This window comes from Ctenocephalides felis, unplaced genomic scaffold (genome assembly GCF_003426905.1).
Source record: "Ctenocephalides felis isolate EL2017-DRISC unplaced genomic scaffold, ASM342690v1 CF-g0.4_SCAFFOLD_01886, whole genome shotgun sequence".
NCBI classification, from domain to species: Eukaryota; Metazoa; Arthropoda; class Insecta; order Siphonaptera; family Pulicidae; genus Ctenocephalides; species Ctenocephalides felis.
In genome coordinates, this window is record NW_020538040.1 from 65,887,463 (window position 1) to 65,904,885 (window position 17,423).

The following is a 17,423-nucleotide window of genomic DNA, read 5'->3' on the forward strand; positions in this document are numbered from 1 at the left end:
ATTTAAGAAATTTAGTTTATATCAATTATTTAATAGCTATGCTACTTTTTATATTGAGTTCTATTCTAATCTAAATTTTGAGGTAGCTAATAGTAACATTCGTCCCCTTGCACAATAATGTTTAATTCAAATGGAAAGTCGATTATATATAAATGCATACACACATTTGGTTCTCCACTCCGGCTTATGATTGTGGTTTCTATTTATTTATTTATTAGTTCATAATAAGTTTTCCGCATTCAATAGGGTGATTATGAACAGGGAAGGAAGTTGAACAGAAGTAGGATGCTGCGGCAAAACTCATTTCATTATTAATGTTTAGATTTTAGCGCAGATAAATTTAAGTAATTGGATTGGATTGAAAGCGAGGTAAATGATAAATGAATTCGTAGTAAATTTTATTATTTGGCACATGATAGTCACACTAGTATTCCATTTGTACTTTGCACACGACATACAATTTTGAACGCAAGGTCAATGGAAAAATTAGTACACTACGGATTGAGTTCTAGATTCCTGTAAGAATAAATAAATAAATAACGTTTCAATATATTTTGGATGTATAACGTTGTTCGTAAATATATTCGAATGCCGTGTTAGACAAACCATCGTAAATAGTTGAAAATCTTTGTTTTATGTACTGCAACAAGTTCCAAATATTTGTCAAATTAAATGAGAGCTCGTTTTATCAGTTATTCTTTCGTGCGATATAAACTGAATATAAACAACCTTAATATTTTTTTCAAAAATAATGTTTTTTTATTTTGTATATTTGAACAGCAATCGAAGTATTTGTTCGATAAGCTGTTTTGCTATAAATTCCTTAATCCAGTGTCTCTAAAAAAACAACCCAGTAGTTGACCATTAAAAAGCTCAGAATATGTTAGATAAATTTTTAGTGATATGAATACATATTGCAGCAGTGCCTCAACGGGCTATTTTCAGTTGATATTATTTTTGAGATCTATAATTTTAAGTGAAAATCTGGTATCACTATTAATTTGTGTTAAAATGACCCAAGTAGGTATCGAACCCGGAACTAAATAAATCAAAGTTATAAAAGTTAATCCAAAAATGTTGCTACTACCAAAAAACAGTAATATAGCTACTACCACTTCCTGCCATTAAATTAAATATTTCTTTAAATAAAACTTTATTGAAATATATTAATTGTTCGATTAAAAGTTTAAACAATATTCTCTAGTAACTCATTTATAAAATCTCAATTTTATCCGTTTTTGTTTTTATACACTTATCTTATTTTCTAGTTATTACACTTAATTAATTATTTATATTTAAGTTTAGCTACTGGTTTCTATTGTAAATTTGAAATTGTTTTATATATATTTTCCAAGTAAAATAAAAAAACGGTGATAAAACTGCTTTGAAAGAGTGAAAATAATCGTTTAAAACGATTCTGTTAATGGGGCCTTGTTTTTATATTGCACTCGACACCTATGTCAAGGAAACAAATTTAACTAAAAAGTGTTTGTCAGTAAAACTGGAAAATAACGTGTCAGGTTTTTTAAAGAAAATTAAATGAGATATAAAATTATATGTTATGAAGTTCATTATTAAGTAAAATATTTGGGTAATAAATTATTTTCCAAACTTAATTTAATATTTTTATTATATTAATATATTAAATTAATATATATATATATATATATATATATATATATATATATATATGTGTGTGTGTGTGTAGAAGTTAAACGTATCAAAAATGTTCTTTTCTTACCAAAAATTAATAATTATTCCAAAAAAAATAAACTACAAAAAATTAACTACATATTTATTTATTTATTTATTTATTTATTTCAGCACCAGCATTGGAAGATGACCAAACAGCATTAGACGAATATTTTGGTGGTGAGTTCAACAAATTATTAAATTCGTATTAATTAATAACAATAACTTAATAACAGTTTACTCACAATTCGATAAAAAAAGTCTATTCGTGATGGTAATTACAAACATGATGATTTATATGAATTAAGATACGCGCAATAAATTAACATGTCATTTTTTGCCGTAGCCAAATTAAAAAAATTATGAAATGTAAGAGTTCTAAAAATTATTTCGATTTTATCATAATAGAAATAATTGTGTTTTAATAAAACGTACTTGACTCCTCACACGGAAGCGCGAAATGATCATCTTCCGCCATTAATTACATTTATAAAAACTCTTGGTATAACATTTTTTTTCATTAAGGCCAAATCGAAAAGCCTTGACGAAGGTGTCGCTTTTTGTAATATTTATAATGATGTCATTTACAAAATATATATTTGATCATTCTGACGTCTTATTTAAAGGAATTAACATCACATTTCTACATAAATGAACATTGGTATTTTTTAGACATTGCATCGCTTGTCTTAATTGAGTAATAATCGCATTGAACAAATTAAAAATTAATAAAAACCCGTGGTAGCTGATGAATCATACTTAAAAATATGCGCGAATTTTATGCTTAGTTATTAATATTATATGGTCAAATTAAAACAGATTTTTCATGATAATTATTTATAATGGAAAGGCCTATAATATAGAATATTGCTTACGACAGTATGACTAGAATTATATGAAAGTCTAGCACGGTCTTCCTATAGGATAGGGCAGGGCAAAAAGGTCCAATTTGACTTTGAGCAATTATATTGTAAAAACCAAACCAATTATATCACAACAAATGACACATATCAAACAAACAACTGTCTGACAATGTTTAGTGAAACTTCAAACTTCCAGCTAAATCGTCGTTGTAGAAATGTTTTGTTTTATGCTGTTTTTCAAAAATTTCACCTGGTCCTTTTTACCCCATATACAAAGGAGCAAACAGGTCATTGTCTTCTTTTTAATTTTGAAGAGATGTTACTAAATAATAGCTGAATTATATTCAACCAATGCAAAATATAAACTTCATGGGTACAATTTTTACAGAGATAACATCGATCTAGTATTTTTTGAGTTGGAATCACTATTTATTTAATTTATCGTTTGTAAAATTGCTTTTTTAAACCTAATTTACTTTCTTATTTACTTTTTTTTATTGTTGCACCTTTGCCAGGGTAAAGGTTCAATTGGTCCTTATTACCCCACCCATGTGTTAGTTTTTATAGAAGATATGTAAAAAACTGTTAAACTTACTCCAAATTAACAATACATCTTATAAAACAATTTAATAACTGAAAAATTATATTAAGGTCTCGTAAGCTAAACAACAATGCTCACAACCAAAAAAACGAAAGAAAATACATTTATTATAGATTTTCAAACATTGCCGTTTATGTCCTGATAGCAACGTTGTAAGAATGAAGATAATGGTTGGTTATACAGATTTTTCCCTCTACTTTCAAATATTGTTATTAAAAAATTCCTAACTTTACTTTGTTTTTGAAATATCGATGGTGTACCTATTCATGATTTTTCTATCTTTATATAGTTATAGATATACGGTCAACCCTCCGACAACACGGTATTCTGAGAACCCTTTGATAACGCGATTTTCATTCTGGTGAGACCGGGAACTGTAAGTGCAACAGCCTTCCCATAACACGATACTCTTATAACAGGGTTTTTTTCCAACAGCCAATAAGTTCCGCCCGCGAAACCAACTCCAGTAACTAAGTATTGTTGTAAAAGGTTTTAATAAAAGTTTTATTATCGATATATACATATGCCAATTTATATCATGGCTGTATACGACATCGGTTTTAGTAGTGTTTTTTATGTGTCTGAAAATTTTTTGTTGAAAATTTATAGTTTAGTTTTTGTTTCATTTTTTTATAATATCCTTACTTATATAGCCTTCAATTCAATACAAAACTAGCTGTAAGTGGAATTCTGTCTTGAGGCAATTATGGCATCGTGCCTTGAGGCAAATTGCTGGAACTTCCCGCACCGTAACGAAATGTTCGAGGAATATTGAATGTTTTCAAATAGATTATTATAAATATTGTAACATTGTCTAATATTTATAAGAATTATATAAACCGAATTGCAGAGTTGAAATTATTTCTAAAGTATATTAGAACTATAGTCAGAATTAAAAATAAAATCTGAAATATTTTCGATATACAAAATACTAAAAAAAAAAAAAAAAAAAAAAAAAAAAAAAAAAAAAAAAATCCAAAATCAATTATTTTGTTAAGACAAGCAGAAAGTTCTTTGAATCATTTAAATCGGACGCTTAGTTCTCTCAAAAACTGCCATTTGTTACATATTTAGCTCCGTATCTTCGAAATGGCTGGGCCTGCCTTTGCCAAAAACTAATAAACACTTCTCCCAATCATTACTAATTGAATGTTTTTTAGATCATTCAAATCGGATACTCCGTTCGCTCAAAATTCGATTTCTATTTTCTGCACTCTTTGCTCCGTATCTCCGAAACGGCTGGACCTGCCTTTGCCAACAACTAATCAGCTCTTTTCCCAATCAATAGGAATCGAATGTTTTTTGAACCATTCAAATCGGTTGATCCGTGCGCCCTAAAACGTGACTGGAAATTTGTATCCACACATACATACACACACACACACACACACACACACACACACATCCATTTTTTCTGAGGTATGCCAAAACGTTCAGAAACCTTCAAAACGTCGAGAAATGTAAAAATTTTCAATTCCGATTTTCGGCCCATTACAATAACTTACCCTACGGGAAGTTAATAATTTATATTTTTTATCACAAGTTTCTTATAACGCGGATTCCATACAACGCGATTGCTGGTCTCTAGACCATGTAAAACGCACTATGAATTAGCTTGGATTACCCATTGTTAAATCCGCGTTATCGGAGGATTTTCTGTATATATATATATATATATATATATATATATATATATATATATATATATATATACAGGTTATTAGTCCGTACAATTCGTGCTCAATGATTATAATATAGTGCCGACATCTCGCTCGAAAAGCAACGACTATTGATATTTTAGTAGTTAATGTTGCTGAGAATACAATGCTTATATTTTCATCCACTTTTTGTTTCAAATATTTCTTTTAATTCTTTTCTGATTTATTTGTCAAACGTTTCGAAAGATTATTTGCTTCATCCTGCGTTATTACAATGTTTATTAAAATTTACAATACTCAATAAATGGATTGTAAAACAGATAATATCTATATGATTTTTATTTTATAATATTTTGCTGGAAATTTCATCACTTTGAACTATTGCACATGCTAATAAAAAGTTGCAATCAACCGACATGACATATTAAAAAACATTATAATATTTTGATTTAAATTACTATAATTATTGTAAAATAAAGAACAATCCTATGAAATTATTTTATCACTCACTTAAATATTAATATGCAAAACTATTTTAAGAAGAGATTATAATCTTGCTATTGAATGATCAATTAACAGAATTATTGGAACATTGCATACTCAAATTTAGGAAATCTAGCAAATTGTTTAATGGAACAATTTCTATATTTTTTAATAAATCATCTAATTAATGTATTTTTTTTGTAGCGTTATTATATTATTTTATTATTTATTATTGTCATTATTAATCACTATTTTTGTTGTTTTTATTTATTCTTATATAGTATATTCTTTTTTAGTATATATTTTAGCAGAGCAGCTCATAGAATGTAATTAGTGTTCTGATTGATAATAATAAATGAATAAAAAAATAGAAAGATTGAGGCAGTTTGCCCTAATACATAATAGTGTAATACAAAAATCGAATAATTTCCATATTCACATCCTACAAGAAATAAACTTAATATATTTGAACAATATAAGGATGATCTTCAAAAGATCTATGCTTTATGCTCTTTAGGATTGCATGTCACATATGTAGCAATTACTAGTAAAACAATTTGTCATGTTTGTCTATTTTTTTAATACTTAAATATGATTTTTGAAATAGAAAATACTTAGACTTTTATCTCTGTTAGTTTAGAAAACAGTTTTAATTATTTATTCAAATGGTTCAGATACAAAATCTAAAAATAAGTGTCGCTTACGAAATTTTTTGTCATTATAAGAAATGTTAATGACACCAATTGAAGATGTTAACATTTGCCATTCGTGTTTAATACAAAAGATATGTGACTGAGCTTGTCAGAGGCAGTGGACGTTGACGTCAATTAGGTTTTTAAATCTCAGGTAATCGCATTTAGTATTCCAAGAATGCCAAAATCTAACTATTATAAACTTAAGACAAGAATTGGTGTTTTTAGCATCTCATTCATCAAGCAAACGGACATAGAATATTAACGAAAAATATTTTAGATCTTTGATCAATTATTTTTAATTTAGTTCAGATATATATATGTATATATATATATATATATATATAAGTATATATATATATATTTATATATATAGGTGTTTCATGGCATAAGGGTTAAACGCGTTGCCTCGTGTGGGCGGGTTCGTGAATTGAAACGGAAGTCCATTTTTACTTGAAAATATTCAAAACATATTAAAATATTTATGCAAATACATTTATGATTAGAAGAAATTTGATTATGATTCGTGTCTTTTACTTCTCTAATCTATCCGTTCGCATTTTGTTTTTAATCTAACATACACTTACAAATATTATTATAAACTATTGGTGTATGACATCGTGCCTAAATAAACAAAACCTAATCAAAAGATTTAAAATGAAGGATGTCTAAAATGTATAAGAATTATATAAATTGATTTGCTAAGTTTCAATTTAAATAAAATTATTTATCTGAAATATATAAGTGAGCTTCAAAACTTTAGCTGTAATTAAAATTAAAATCCGAATTATTTTTGATATTCAAAAAAAAATTTTAAAACACAAGCAGAATTTTTTTTGAATCATTCAAATCGGATGCTTCGTTCTCTCAAAAACTGCCATTTTTTGCACATTTAACTCTGTATCTCTGAAACGAAAGGACCTGCCTTTGTCACTTCTACTTCTTCTCATCAATACAAATTGAATGTTTTTTGGATCATTCGAATCGTTGCTTTGTTCTCCCAAAAAAATCGATTTTTATTTTGTGCACTCTTTGCTCCATATCTCCTAAACGGCCTTTGCCAATAACTAATCTCCCTGTCAATAGGAATCAAATGTTTTTTGAACCATCCAAATGGGTTGATCCGTGCGCCCGAAAACGTAGACGAAAAAATGAGTCCATACATACATACATACACACACACATCCAGTTTTCTAAGGTATGCCAAAATGTTCAGAAACCTTCAAAACGTGAAGATATGCTAAAATTTTCTATTTCGAAATTTGGACGATTACAATAACTTACCTTGCGGAAAATTGATAAATAGTTTAAACTTCATTAGCTTAAATAACATAGTGTCATTTTTTATATAAAAATATGACGCGTAGAGTTCCTCCGCAAAGAAGTGAGACTTGGAACTTATCATTGCTTAAAATTCATAGTTTATCGCAACTTTTACTTATTAGGTACAAGAAATATCTAATTCTACAACATTTTCGCACAATCTGCAACACTTTCAGACAATTTATTATATTTTCAGACTAATCACAACAGTTTTAGACAATCTACAATATTTTCAGACAATAGTCCAGAACATTTGTGGACAATTTACAATATTCTCAGGAAGTTGTTGCTATGTCTTTCTATTTCACCACAGGAGCCTTGAACCCTTGTTGAGAATCGTCTTAGATGTTTAAAAATATTTAAACGTATACTGAATTTTTTAAGTTTATTTTGTCTTAATATACAAACGTGAATTTGTTTTCAATGATATTAATATCAGTATGATTTTGCAGAGACTTCGGGATGTTATTATAATTATCAGCATTACGAAGAATCGGATAGAATAATAACGAACGAGCCATGCCTCAACTGTACATGTCACAATCGAATGCTGATGTGCTACCTGAGGGTATGTCCATTTACCAAACCGATCGGATTAGATTGCGTAATCGAGAAACGTGAAGACCAATGCTGTCCTGTGATAACTTGCCCGGAAGGTAAATATTTCTAACTTATCGCATACAATAATAAGTCTTGCATGAAAGAACTGAATTGCAATAACTTGATCGAAACCTTTCCAGTGCCAGTAGAATTAATGACATCGACGGCATCGTCGACCGACGTAGGACATCTCAATACATACGGATGCAGTATCAAGAACAAGTTTTATCCCGATGGAGCCAGGTTGCCTTCCAATCCACATAATCCATGTGAATTGTGTTACTGCATTAGGAATTCTACGACATGCGTTATGCAAGAATGTACTTTACATGTGCCTGGATGCACACCGATTTATAAGAAGGGATTGTGCTGTCCAGAGCGATATGAGTGTGGTATGCAAATAATATTTATTATGATTAAGATGAATTAATATGATATGTTTAAATATTTTTGCTTTCAAATAGAAATTACAATCTCTTCGAAATGTTCGAAATTTTATTGCATTGCTTGATTTTCAGTTTGAAATATCTGTGCCTGACTATTATATATACATATAATATTATATAATATAATATGATATATATATATATTACTTTCATAGTAATTGAAAGATATTATTATTTTAACAGATCACGATGAAGAGTTGCTTCAATTGGATGATACTACCACTACTGTCAGACCAACGCCGGGATACTTATTGCCAACTACTACGATATCTTCAATATCACAATCATGTATGCATAATAATGAAGAATACGCCGATGGCACTTTAATAATAACGGATAAACCTTGTGAACATTGCTATTGCATGAGAGGAGACATAGTTTGTGCTGTACAAGAATGTGGAACTCCTTTAGAAAACGAAGGCAAAAATTGTACTGCTCTTCCACCAAGAAATGGCCAGTGTTGCCCCGACACGTACATTTGTGGCACCCTTCAAGATGATGAACATACTACTCAATTTGTCGATCACAGCATACCCCTTGCAACTGAAGCATCACCAATTAGTGATAAAAACTTGGTGGATCAAATGACTGAAAATAATGCTTTGTTAACCGAAAAAGACTCAGAAGACAAGGTAGTAGATCAATCTATCTCAACAGAGCAATATACCGAAACAGATAATGAAGTTCATCCTCTTGAGACATTAGATAAAGACTTACCAAATTATACTGCAACAAAACTACCTCCAGAAAGTACAACAGCTAAAGTTTTTAGCGAAGGTTATGAAAACGAAAATGAAGTAGATCATGAGCACGATGATTCTACAGAAAATCAAGACGCTATGGCTATGGCGGGTATTGTAGAAACTGACCAAAAAATGCATTCAGAAAGTCAAGTAACACATATGCCACCGGAACTGATTACAAACAAATTTTTGGAATCTACAGAAAAGCCGTCAGATTCGTATCCATCAGACGAAATAAATGACACCGACGAAACCGTTCATGATTTGAATAAAGAAAACGATAAACATTTTATAACTCAATCAGATGACAATATTATTGAAATTACTACACTTGCTGCTCAATCAATATCTGAAAAAGAAAAACTCACGGTAGGAGATAATACAGCTCCTGAAGAGAGCAATGCCAAACCAACTGAGAACATCGATGAAATTAAACAAGAAACTGGTCCAATAGAACAACAAAATGAAAACGAATTCAACACTACACCTGGAGAACAAAATATAAGTTTTATTGAAAAGGGAACGCAAACATCAACACCGGAGACAGAAGACCACGTTATACAGGAAGATATCTTGAGTACACCAAACGATATTATTGATTCCGAAGGTACAAGTGATAAGAAAATATCTGAATTAGACGAAGCATCTTCACCGGAAGACAAGAAAGAAATCTCGATGGATACCTCAACTACGCAAACATCGGTGGGCGATGAAACCAACTTACTTGAAGGTGATGTACAATCAGTTGATGAGCAAGGAGAAATCACATATAACACAGAAACGACATCATCTCAAATTTCAGTAGAAAAAGCTGTAGAAACCGATCAAACCAATGAAATGAAGGAAGAGATCCCATCTCAATTGCCTGAAAGTCAGGATATGAAACCTTCTGAAGAACAAACTTCAGTTGATTTAGAAACTGTGACAACTGAGAATGCAAAGCCTGCTTTAATTGAATCTGATGTACAATCTGCATCCGAAGATGAGAAAATATTAGACATGAAAGATACTGACAATAAGGAAGATTCGAATGAAAATATTTTAGAAGAGTCCATTACACCAGTTTCAACGGAAGAAATATCAGAAAATAAGGACGATATGGATGATAAAAAACAAAATGTTTTGGATGAATCTATAGCAATCGTAGAACAACCCGAAATTAGCGAAAAAACTAAAGAAGAGCTAGAAAGTGAAAATGAACAAAAAGAAGCGAATGAAGAGAAACTGGATGATAGCAAAGATGAGCAATTACATATTGATGATCTACCACACCAAACTGATGCTAGTACAAATGTATATAATAAACCTGATTATACAACTGAAAAACCTCTATTAACTGATGATGATAATCTACTTCAAATACCTGAAAAATCTTCAGAAAATCAAATCTCTGAGTTAGACAATAGAATTAATTCTGAATCTGTACCAACAGATCAAGATAAAACTTATATAAATGAAAAGGAAGAGACAGATTTAAATCAAGATATCGTTGAAAGTTCGACAAAACATGTTGACGAAGGAGATTATGAAAGTTTACCAGAATCAACTGTTTCAGAAGACAGCATTTCTCACTCATCGAGTGAAGCAGACGTTGAAGATGTTCAATCCATTTCAGATAATTTATCACATATTCCAACCACGGAGGAAAATTTGAAAAATATGGACGATGAGACAAATATGAAAGATGATAAAGAAACAGACATGAATAATACAGAAAAAGAAAAAATGACTGAAAATAACGAAAACTTAGATTCAATCCTTGAACCTGCAGGGGAAACTGATACCATTATATACAATACTGAAAAGAATGAAGAAATGGAGCAAACTGTAACTGAAAAAGACAATTATTCTGAAAAGGATAATGAGCTCGAAATGCATACATCTGAAAAATTGCATGAGAGTGCGACAAAAGAAAGTGAAATTGAAGAAACAAAACTGGAACAACTTGACGAAAAAGATGAGGAAAAAATTGATTTAGAGGAAAGTAGTAAGGCTACTCCTAGTTCATTAGATAATGTGGAACAATTGAATAATGATGTTGTAATAGATGAAAGCAAAAATGAAAATGAGATGAAAGATGTAAGTGATATCGACAGTCAGGTTGAGCAACATGTGACTAGTTCAGATGATATTAAACCGCAGGAACTCGATTCTCAAACACCATCAGGAATTCAAGGTTCTGAGCAAACCACCGAAGAATTGTATTCTGAATCACATAAAGTGCATGACAGCACCGAAAAATTAGAAGAAGAAATTTCTGAATCTGCATCGCAATCATACCCAGCAGAACCGGCGGATAAATTGCCAGAAGAAACGGATGAACATAAAGCCGAAGATGATGAAAATAAATTGAATGAAGAAAAAGTAGAGATAATGTCTCAAGATATAGAACAACATCATGATACGAAAGAAGATTCGAAAATTCCATTCGAAGAAACGTCTTCAACACAGGATCAAAAAGAAAGTGAAGAAGATAGTCCTATTCAAACTATTCAAATACCAAGTAAGGAACAAATTCCAATAGATAAGGAAGAAGAAGTGTCTGATATCAAAGAGCAACATACTGAAGGCCCAACAACTTCAATTGATGAATCAAAACATGACGAGCCTCTAGTTTTAGATGAAAATTTGCCCACTGCCCATATCATTGATGAAGAACTTACAAAACAAGATGCATTACCTGAAAAGGATGTAGAGTCTCATACAGAAAAAGAAGTGCAGTTCCAAACCTCTACAACATTGGATGAAAATAATTTAGGCAGTACTTCTTCATCTAGCACTGAAGAAAATGCTAAAACTGAACATGATTCATTAACAAAACAAAAACCAGGGTCAGAAATTGAATACAACAACGAAGAAGATGTAAGTACTATACTGAGCAACGATGACATCAAGAATGAAGAACACACTATTACAGAAAGCAGCGTCCCTGGAGATATTAATGAATCTTATGTCAAGCCTACTCAATTATCAGAAATATCAACATCTTCTACTGAAGGTAAAACGAACGAAGTAACTGAAGATCAAGTAACTGAAACTGCGGTTTCTCCCGATTTTAATGTTATCAAGCCAGGTGATAAAGAAACCGAAGTAGACAGTGATGAAAAGACGAATATTCAAGAAGAAGAAACTCACAGTTCTTTAGAAGACACATCTGTAACCGAAAGTGTAGATGATGAAAAGCAATCCGATATTCAGAAACCTATCAGCGATGAAAAGATATCTGAAACAAATGAACAAGAAATTGAATCCGATGTTCAGAAACCTATTAGCGAAGAAAATATACCCGAAAAAGATGAACAAATAATGGAATCCGATGTTCAGAAACCTATCAGCGATGAAAAGATATCTGAAATAGAAAAACAACAAACTGAAACCCCATCAACTGAAATTTCTGAGAGTCAAACAGAAAGCACAAATGATGATATAAAACAATCGTCAGATGATCAAAATTCTGCTATAACAAATCAGGATGAAAAATTGGCAGACAGCAAACCAACTAACGATAAGGAATTTGATGATATTAGCATGAGCATTGTTACAGAAATAAGCGTACATGATGAAAATGCTGTAACTCAACAATCAGGAGTTCACGAAGAAACTGATGAAGATAAGCAAGGTCAAATCTACTCTACTGCTAAGCCATTATTAGATGATTCAATTAACGAACACGATTTAGATAACTCTCACATTGAGTCTTTAGAAGATCAATCTCATTTAACATCTAGTCCATTATCAGACAATCTCCCTTCAAATAACCAGGACGATTCCGTTTCAACTGCAAAGCCATTATTTGAGGACCAATCGTCTGACGAAACGACTTCTAAATTCACAGAACCTGTTGAAAGTCATGACGATGAATTACCTTCAACTAAATCTCCATTAACGGAAAGTTTGGATTCGAATGAACAAAATAAAGATGCACAAACTGACGAAAATAATGTAGATTTTAATTCTCAATCTACCTCTGGACCATTGTTAGACTCTTTGCTTCACAATAAACCAACAGTTCTTCCAGATGCTGAAAAAACTAAAAACGATGACTCTAAACCATCCGAAGAGCATCAAACTACTGTTGAAGATGTTACAGACTTATTGGAAACTAAAATACCTGATGTTAGTGAATCTGGAGAACAAATCAAAGATCCATCTGACGATGTAAAATCAGAATTAGATCAAAATCTTACAGATAGCTCACACGACAGTGAACCATCTACTGAAGAAAATAAAGATTCTGAATCAGAACAACATGAATCAAATGAAATTCAATCTACAACTGCTTCAATATCAAGTAGTGAAGCAGCTACACAAGAATCGGATGGTCCAATTTCAGCTGAGCAAACTAAAGAAACACCGGATAAATCTGAAGATGAAGATGATTCTCACCCGATATTAGAATCATCATCAATTAAATCACCTGTTGAGATACAAGATAACGATAGCTTGGATTCAGTGACTTCAGATATAGATGCATCTCACTCAACTTCGAGACCAACTGTAGCTAGTTCTGATATGCCCGATACGTTGGATGCTGAAAAGTCGGTAGATGATAAACCAACATTGGCTCCTGAATCAACGCATATTAACTTACCTACTGATGAAAATAATGATGCTGTATCACAAATTGATGAAAATATTGATGCAATATCAGATAATAATAAGATTCAAGTAACTACATATAGTTCCAATATTGAAACAGAAGAAAAAGAATCGACAAAACTTACTACCCCTACTCATCAAACCGATTTATCTGATTCTCAGATAACAGAACCAAGTGATAAAAATTCACTTCTTTCAGAAGATCAAAACGTAGATGCTACGACGCCTGAACAAGATAAAGAAGAACTAGTTGAAGAGGATGAAGATTTACTACAATATAAGCCAGCTGCAATACCAGGAGAAGGTTCATGTTTAGTGGAAGGTGTAACTTATGCAAATAATACCTCTATTCCTTCGAATAATAAATGTCAAATTGGGTGCTTCTGTTTGAGTAGCGTTATAAAATGTGATGCAATCAATTGTGCGCCGCCTCCACCCAATATGGTTAGATGCCAACCAGTATATCACGGGCTTGATTGCTGTCCCACTTATGTGTGTGAAGGTTTTGAACAAGTTACCTTAAAATCAGACAGTTATATGGCAGAAACTCATGTTACCAGATCGCCAAGCGAAAATGACATTTCAGATAACGCAAGCACCGCTGTTGTAGATCATCGTCCAGAAGAGTCAGGTATAGAAAATTATTATTATTATTATTTTAGTATTTATTAATAAATATTTGTTTTAATAAACTGTCTTTTAAAGAACGCCGGTTAAGGTTTTAAAGTAGAATAATCGTTTGATTAAGGGTAATTTTAATTTTTATTAAAATTAAAGTTTTACGTTGTTTTTATATCACCTTATATATATATATATATATATATATATATAATATAATATAATATAAACATACATGTATATACTTTACAGATCATCATACGGAAGAACAAACTAAAGAGGCAACTTCGGAGGGATATTTGGACGAGATGCAAACTCATAAGTTAGATGACGTTGCAACTGCCGCTCCGGAAATGCAATCGGAACCATTGCCGACAAGCATTAGTTCAGAAAATATTGATATAAATGATAGAATACAATCTGAAAACATGACAACATCAAAGGATGATTTATCACAACAAGAAATTTTGCCAGCTCATTCCCACGATGATAGCATTGCAGATATTTCTACTGAAAATGATATTATTTCAGACGCGGAGGAACATGAAAAAGAAATCATATCTGAAACAAGTACAAAGGATACTACAAAACTAGTAGAAGACACAAAAGTTGAATCACCAGATATTGAAAAACCAGATTCAGAAGATAGTTCAATTGAACCTGATGTAAATTGTCTCTCAAGGACGATGAATCTGAAATGAATAAGGATACACTGAATGAAATTACCGATTCCACTACGCACAAAGAACACTTACTGCTACTAGTCCAAATGTGTCGGATCCTTCCGATGACCACCACAAAGACGAGAACGTTGATAAAACTGATAAACCTGAAGTATCTCAAGTGTTACATGCTGATGATGAAGTCGGTTCAGATGAAGAAGCAAACGTTGATAGTCATTCCATATCTGATGAATCTTTAACAGTTGACGATCACATAGATGATCTGCATAAAGAACCCGAAATCATGGAGGAGCACATTGAGCATGATCACAATATTCCAGAACACGATCCGTTCTTGCAAAACCATACTTTAGTCGATGAATCCACTGGCGATGAACATTTAGACAACCAATTTCCTCAACCGTCTTATGGTCAAGATTATGAAGACGAAAACGATGAACAAGACGCTGCTTTTGGCCCGGGTACTTGCCGATATGGAGGAAAGGTTTACGTTAGCGCTCAGCAAATTCCAAGAGATGATCCCTGTGATTTCTGTTTCTGTTTCCGCAGTGATATAATTTGTCTGCAACAGAGCTGTCCGCCTCCAATTCGAGGTTGCCATGAAGAACCAATATCCGGTTTTTGTTGTCCAAGGTTTGTAATTCTTAATAGAATTTCTAGAAATATCTTGAATTATCTTTTCAATGTTTTTTTTATATTTTTCTTGAACACGAGAATGAATGTTAAAATCGATACATTTACAACGTCGAATAATTTTGACAAACCTCAAATAAAATGTTGATGAATTATAGTATTGTATTTAAAATTAATCTATTGATTTTATTGCTCAGATACGAATGTCCTGTATCAATGGCAACTGTATTAAATGTATCGACGACTACGACGACGACGACAACGACGCTGCCGCCGCACTTCTCGCATCACGCCTATAACGGCGCTGCGACCAAAACGGGTTGTCAAATAGGCGGTCAGGCGTACACTGTAGGAGAGGTTGTACGTAGCGCCAGTGGGCCATGTCTTCATTGCATGTGAGTATTATATTTAAATATCATGCTTTATACCTAAAACTTAATCTACTACACTAGCGATATGTTCCGTTCCGAGAATATGTATTACAAATTTCTTAATATTCATAGATGCAGTGTGAACCTAAAGTTTGTAGTCCAGAACCAATGCTGAGGCAAATGATTGCTGCAGCGTCGAGCCGCCGAAGAAGATGAAGATTTTTAAATCCTTAATTATTTTACTAAATTATGATGTGAATTTATCGCAAATTTATTGCATAAACTTTAAATTAAAGCTTAACGATAGCCAGTGCCATGGTATACGTGATGAAAAATTAAGCAACTAATATTCAAACAAAATCTCTCAGTAATCAAATGCGGAAGTAACCGAACTGAGTTTTTATTCAAATATATAGCAGTACTTCTTCTTATTCTGACATTCGTGAAGAAACGCCTCTTAAGAGCGTATTATGTACCAGCATTACATGATGAAGTATTTTGTTGAGAGATGTTTTTTACGTACTTCAAAAATTACAATCTACGTTATATATATATATATATATATATATATATATATATATATATATATATAGATATATGTACTTTGTGTCTAAACTGCGTACGAGTGTATGTATATATTCATGCTCGTATATGTGTATAACATATTATTGAAACAATCATAGTTCCGTTTGGTTTTTTTATATAAATAGAAATCGACTGAGAACGTTTATTAAATTATTTACTATTGGTGCATAAATTTTGTTCGTAGATTTAGAAGTCAAATTTTCAAATTTCGAAGAAATAATACGTGATCATCTTGCAGCCATGAATCACTAAGTTTTGATGTAGATATACATTTATATAATTGTCTAATAGTATAAATAATTTAGCGAATAAAAATGCAAGTGAAATGCATGTAGAGAAATAGTTTTACTAATTACCGTATTTAAAGTCAGTCAATGTGTCTAAAAATTAGTGATTATTCAAGTGGCTTAAGGCATGATCGCCATGTATTTGGAGTTTGAAAATTATGTAAATTATAAAATAAATTTATTGATATAAATAATAAACTAAAGGAATTTTATAATATTTTTGTATTCGAGTATTAATTCGATATTTAGCAAACACATGCTAAATAACACTTGAATCGTTTGATTGTATAGAAATCGATTAAATTTTATAATTAAAATTTTTTAAAACTAATTTGGTTTAATGATTTCTGTAACTTGAATAATTCAAGTATCGAGAACTTTGTATACATAACTGTAAGTTTTATTTGTATCTATCATTATTAAGTAATTATTACTCATTAGAATATCGGTATCACAAATAGACCCTTGATTGGGTCTTATGCATACAATTGAAATATTGATTCAAATTATGTATGTGTGTCTCCATGTGTGTGTTTGCAAATAAAT

The 17,423-nt window shown here is 31.3% G+C and overlaps 1 protein-coding gene across 1 annotated transcript in view; it reads left to right on the top strand.

Moving 5' to 3' along the window:
- The first annotated feature begins 7,345 nt into the window (after positions 1 to 7,345).
- LOC113375235 (titin homolog) overlaps positions 7,346 to 17,423 on the top strand; it is a 45,771-nt gene continuing 35,693 nt past the window's right edge. The window contains exons 1-7 of the mRNA XM_026615179.1: positions 7,346 to 7,373; positions 7,765 to 7,968; positions 8,053 to 8,304; positions 8,542 to 14,331; positions 14,571 to 14,983; positions 15,054 to 15,634; positions 15,832 to 16,029. Coding sequence (XP_026470964.1) covers positions 7,346 to 7,373; positions 7,765 to 7,968; positions 8,053 to 8,304; positions 8,542 to 14,331; positions 14,571 to 14,983; positions 15,054 to 15,634; positions 15,832 to 16,029 — 7,466 coding nt within the window. The remainder of the gene's footprint in view (positions 7,374 to 7,764; positions 7,969 to 8,052; positions 8,305 to 8,541; positions 14,332 to 14,570; positions 14,984 to 15,053; positions 15,635 to 15,831; positions 16,030 to 17,423) is intronic.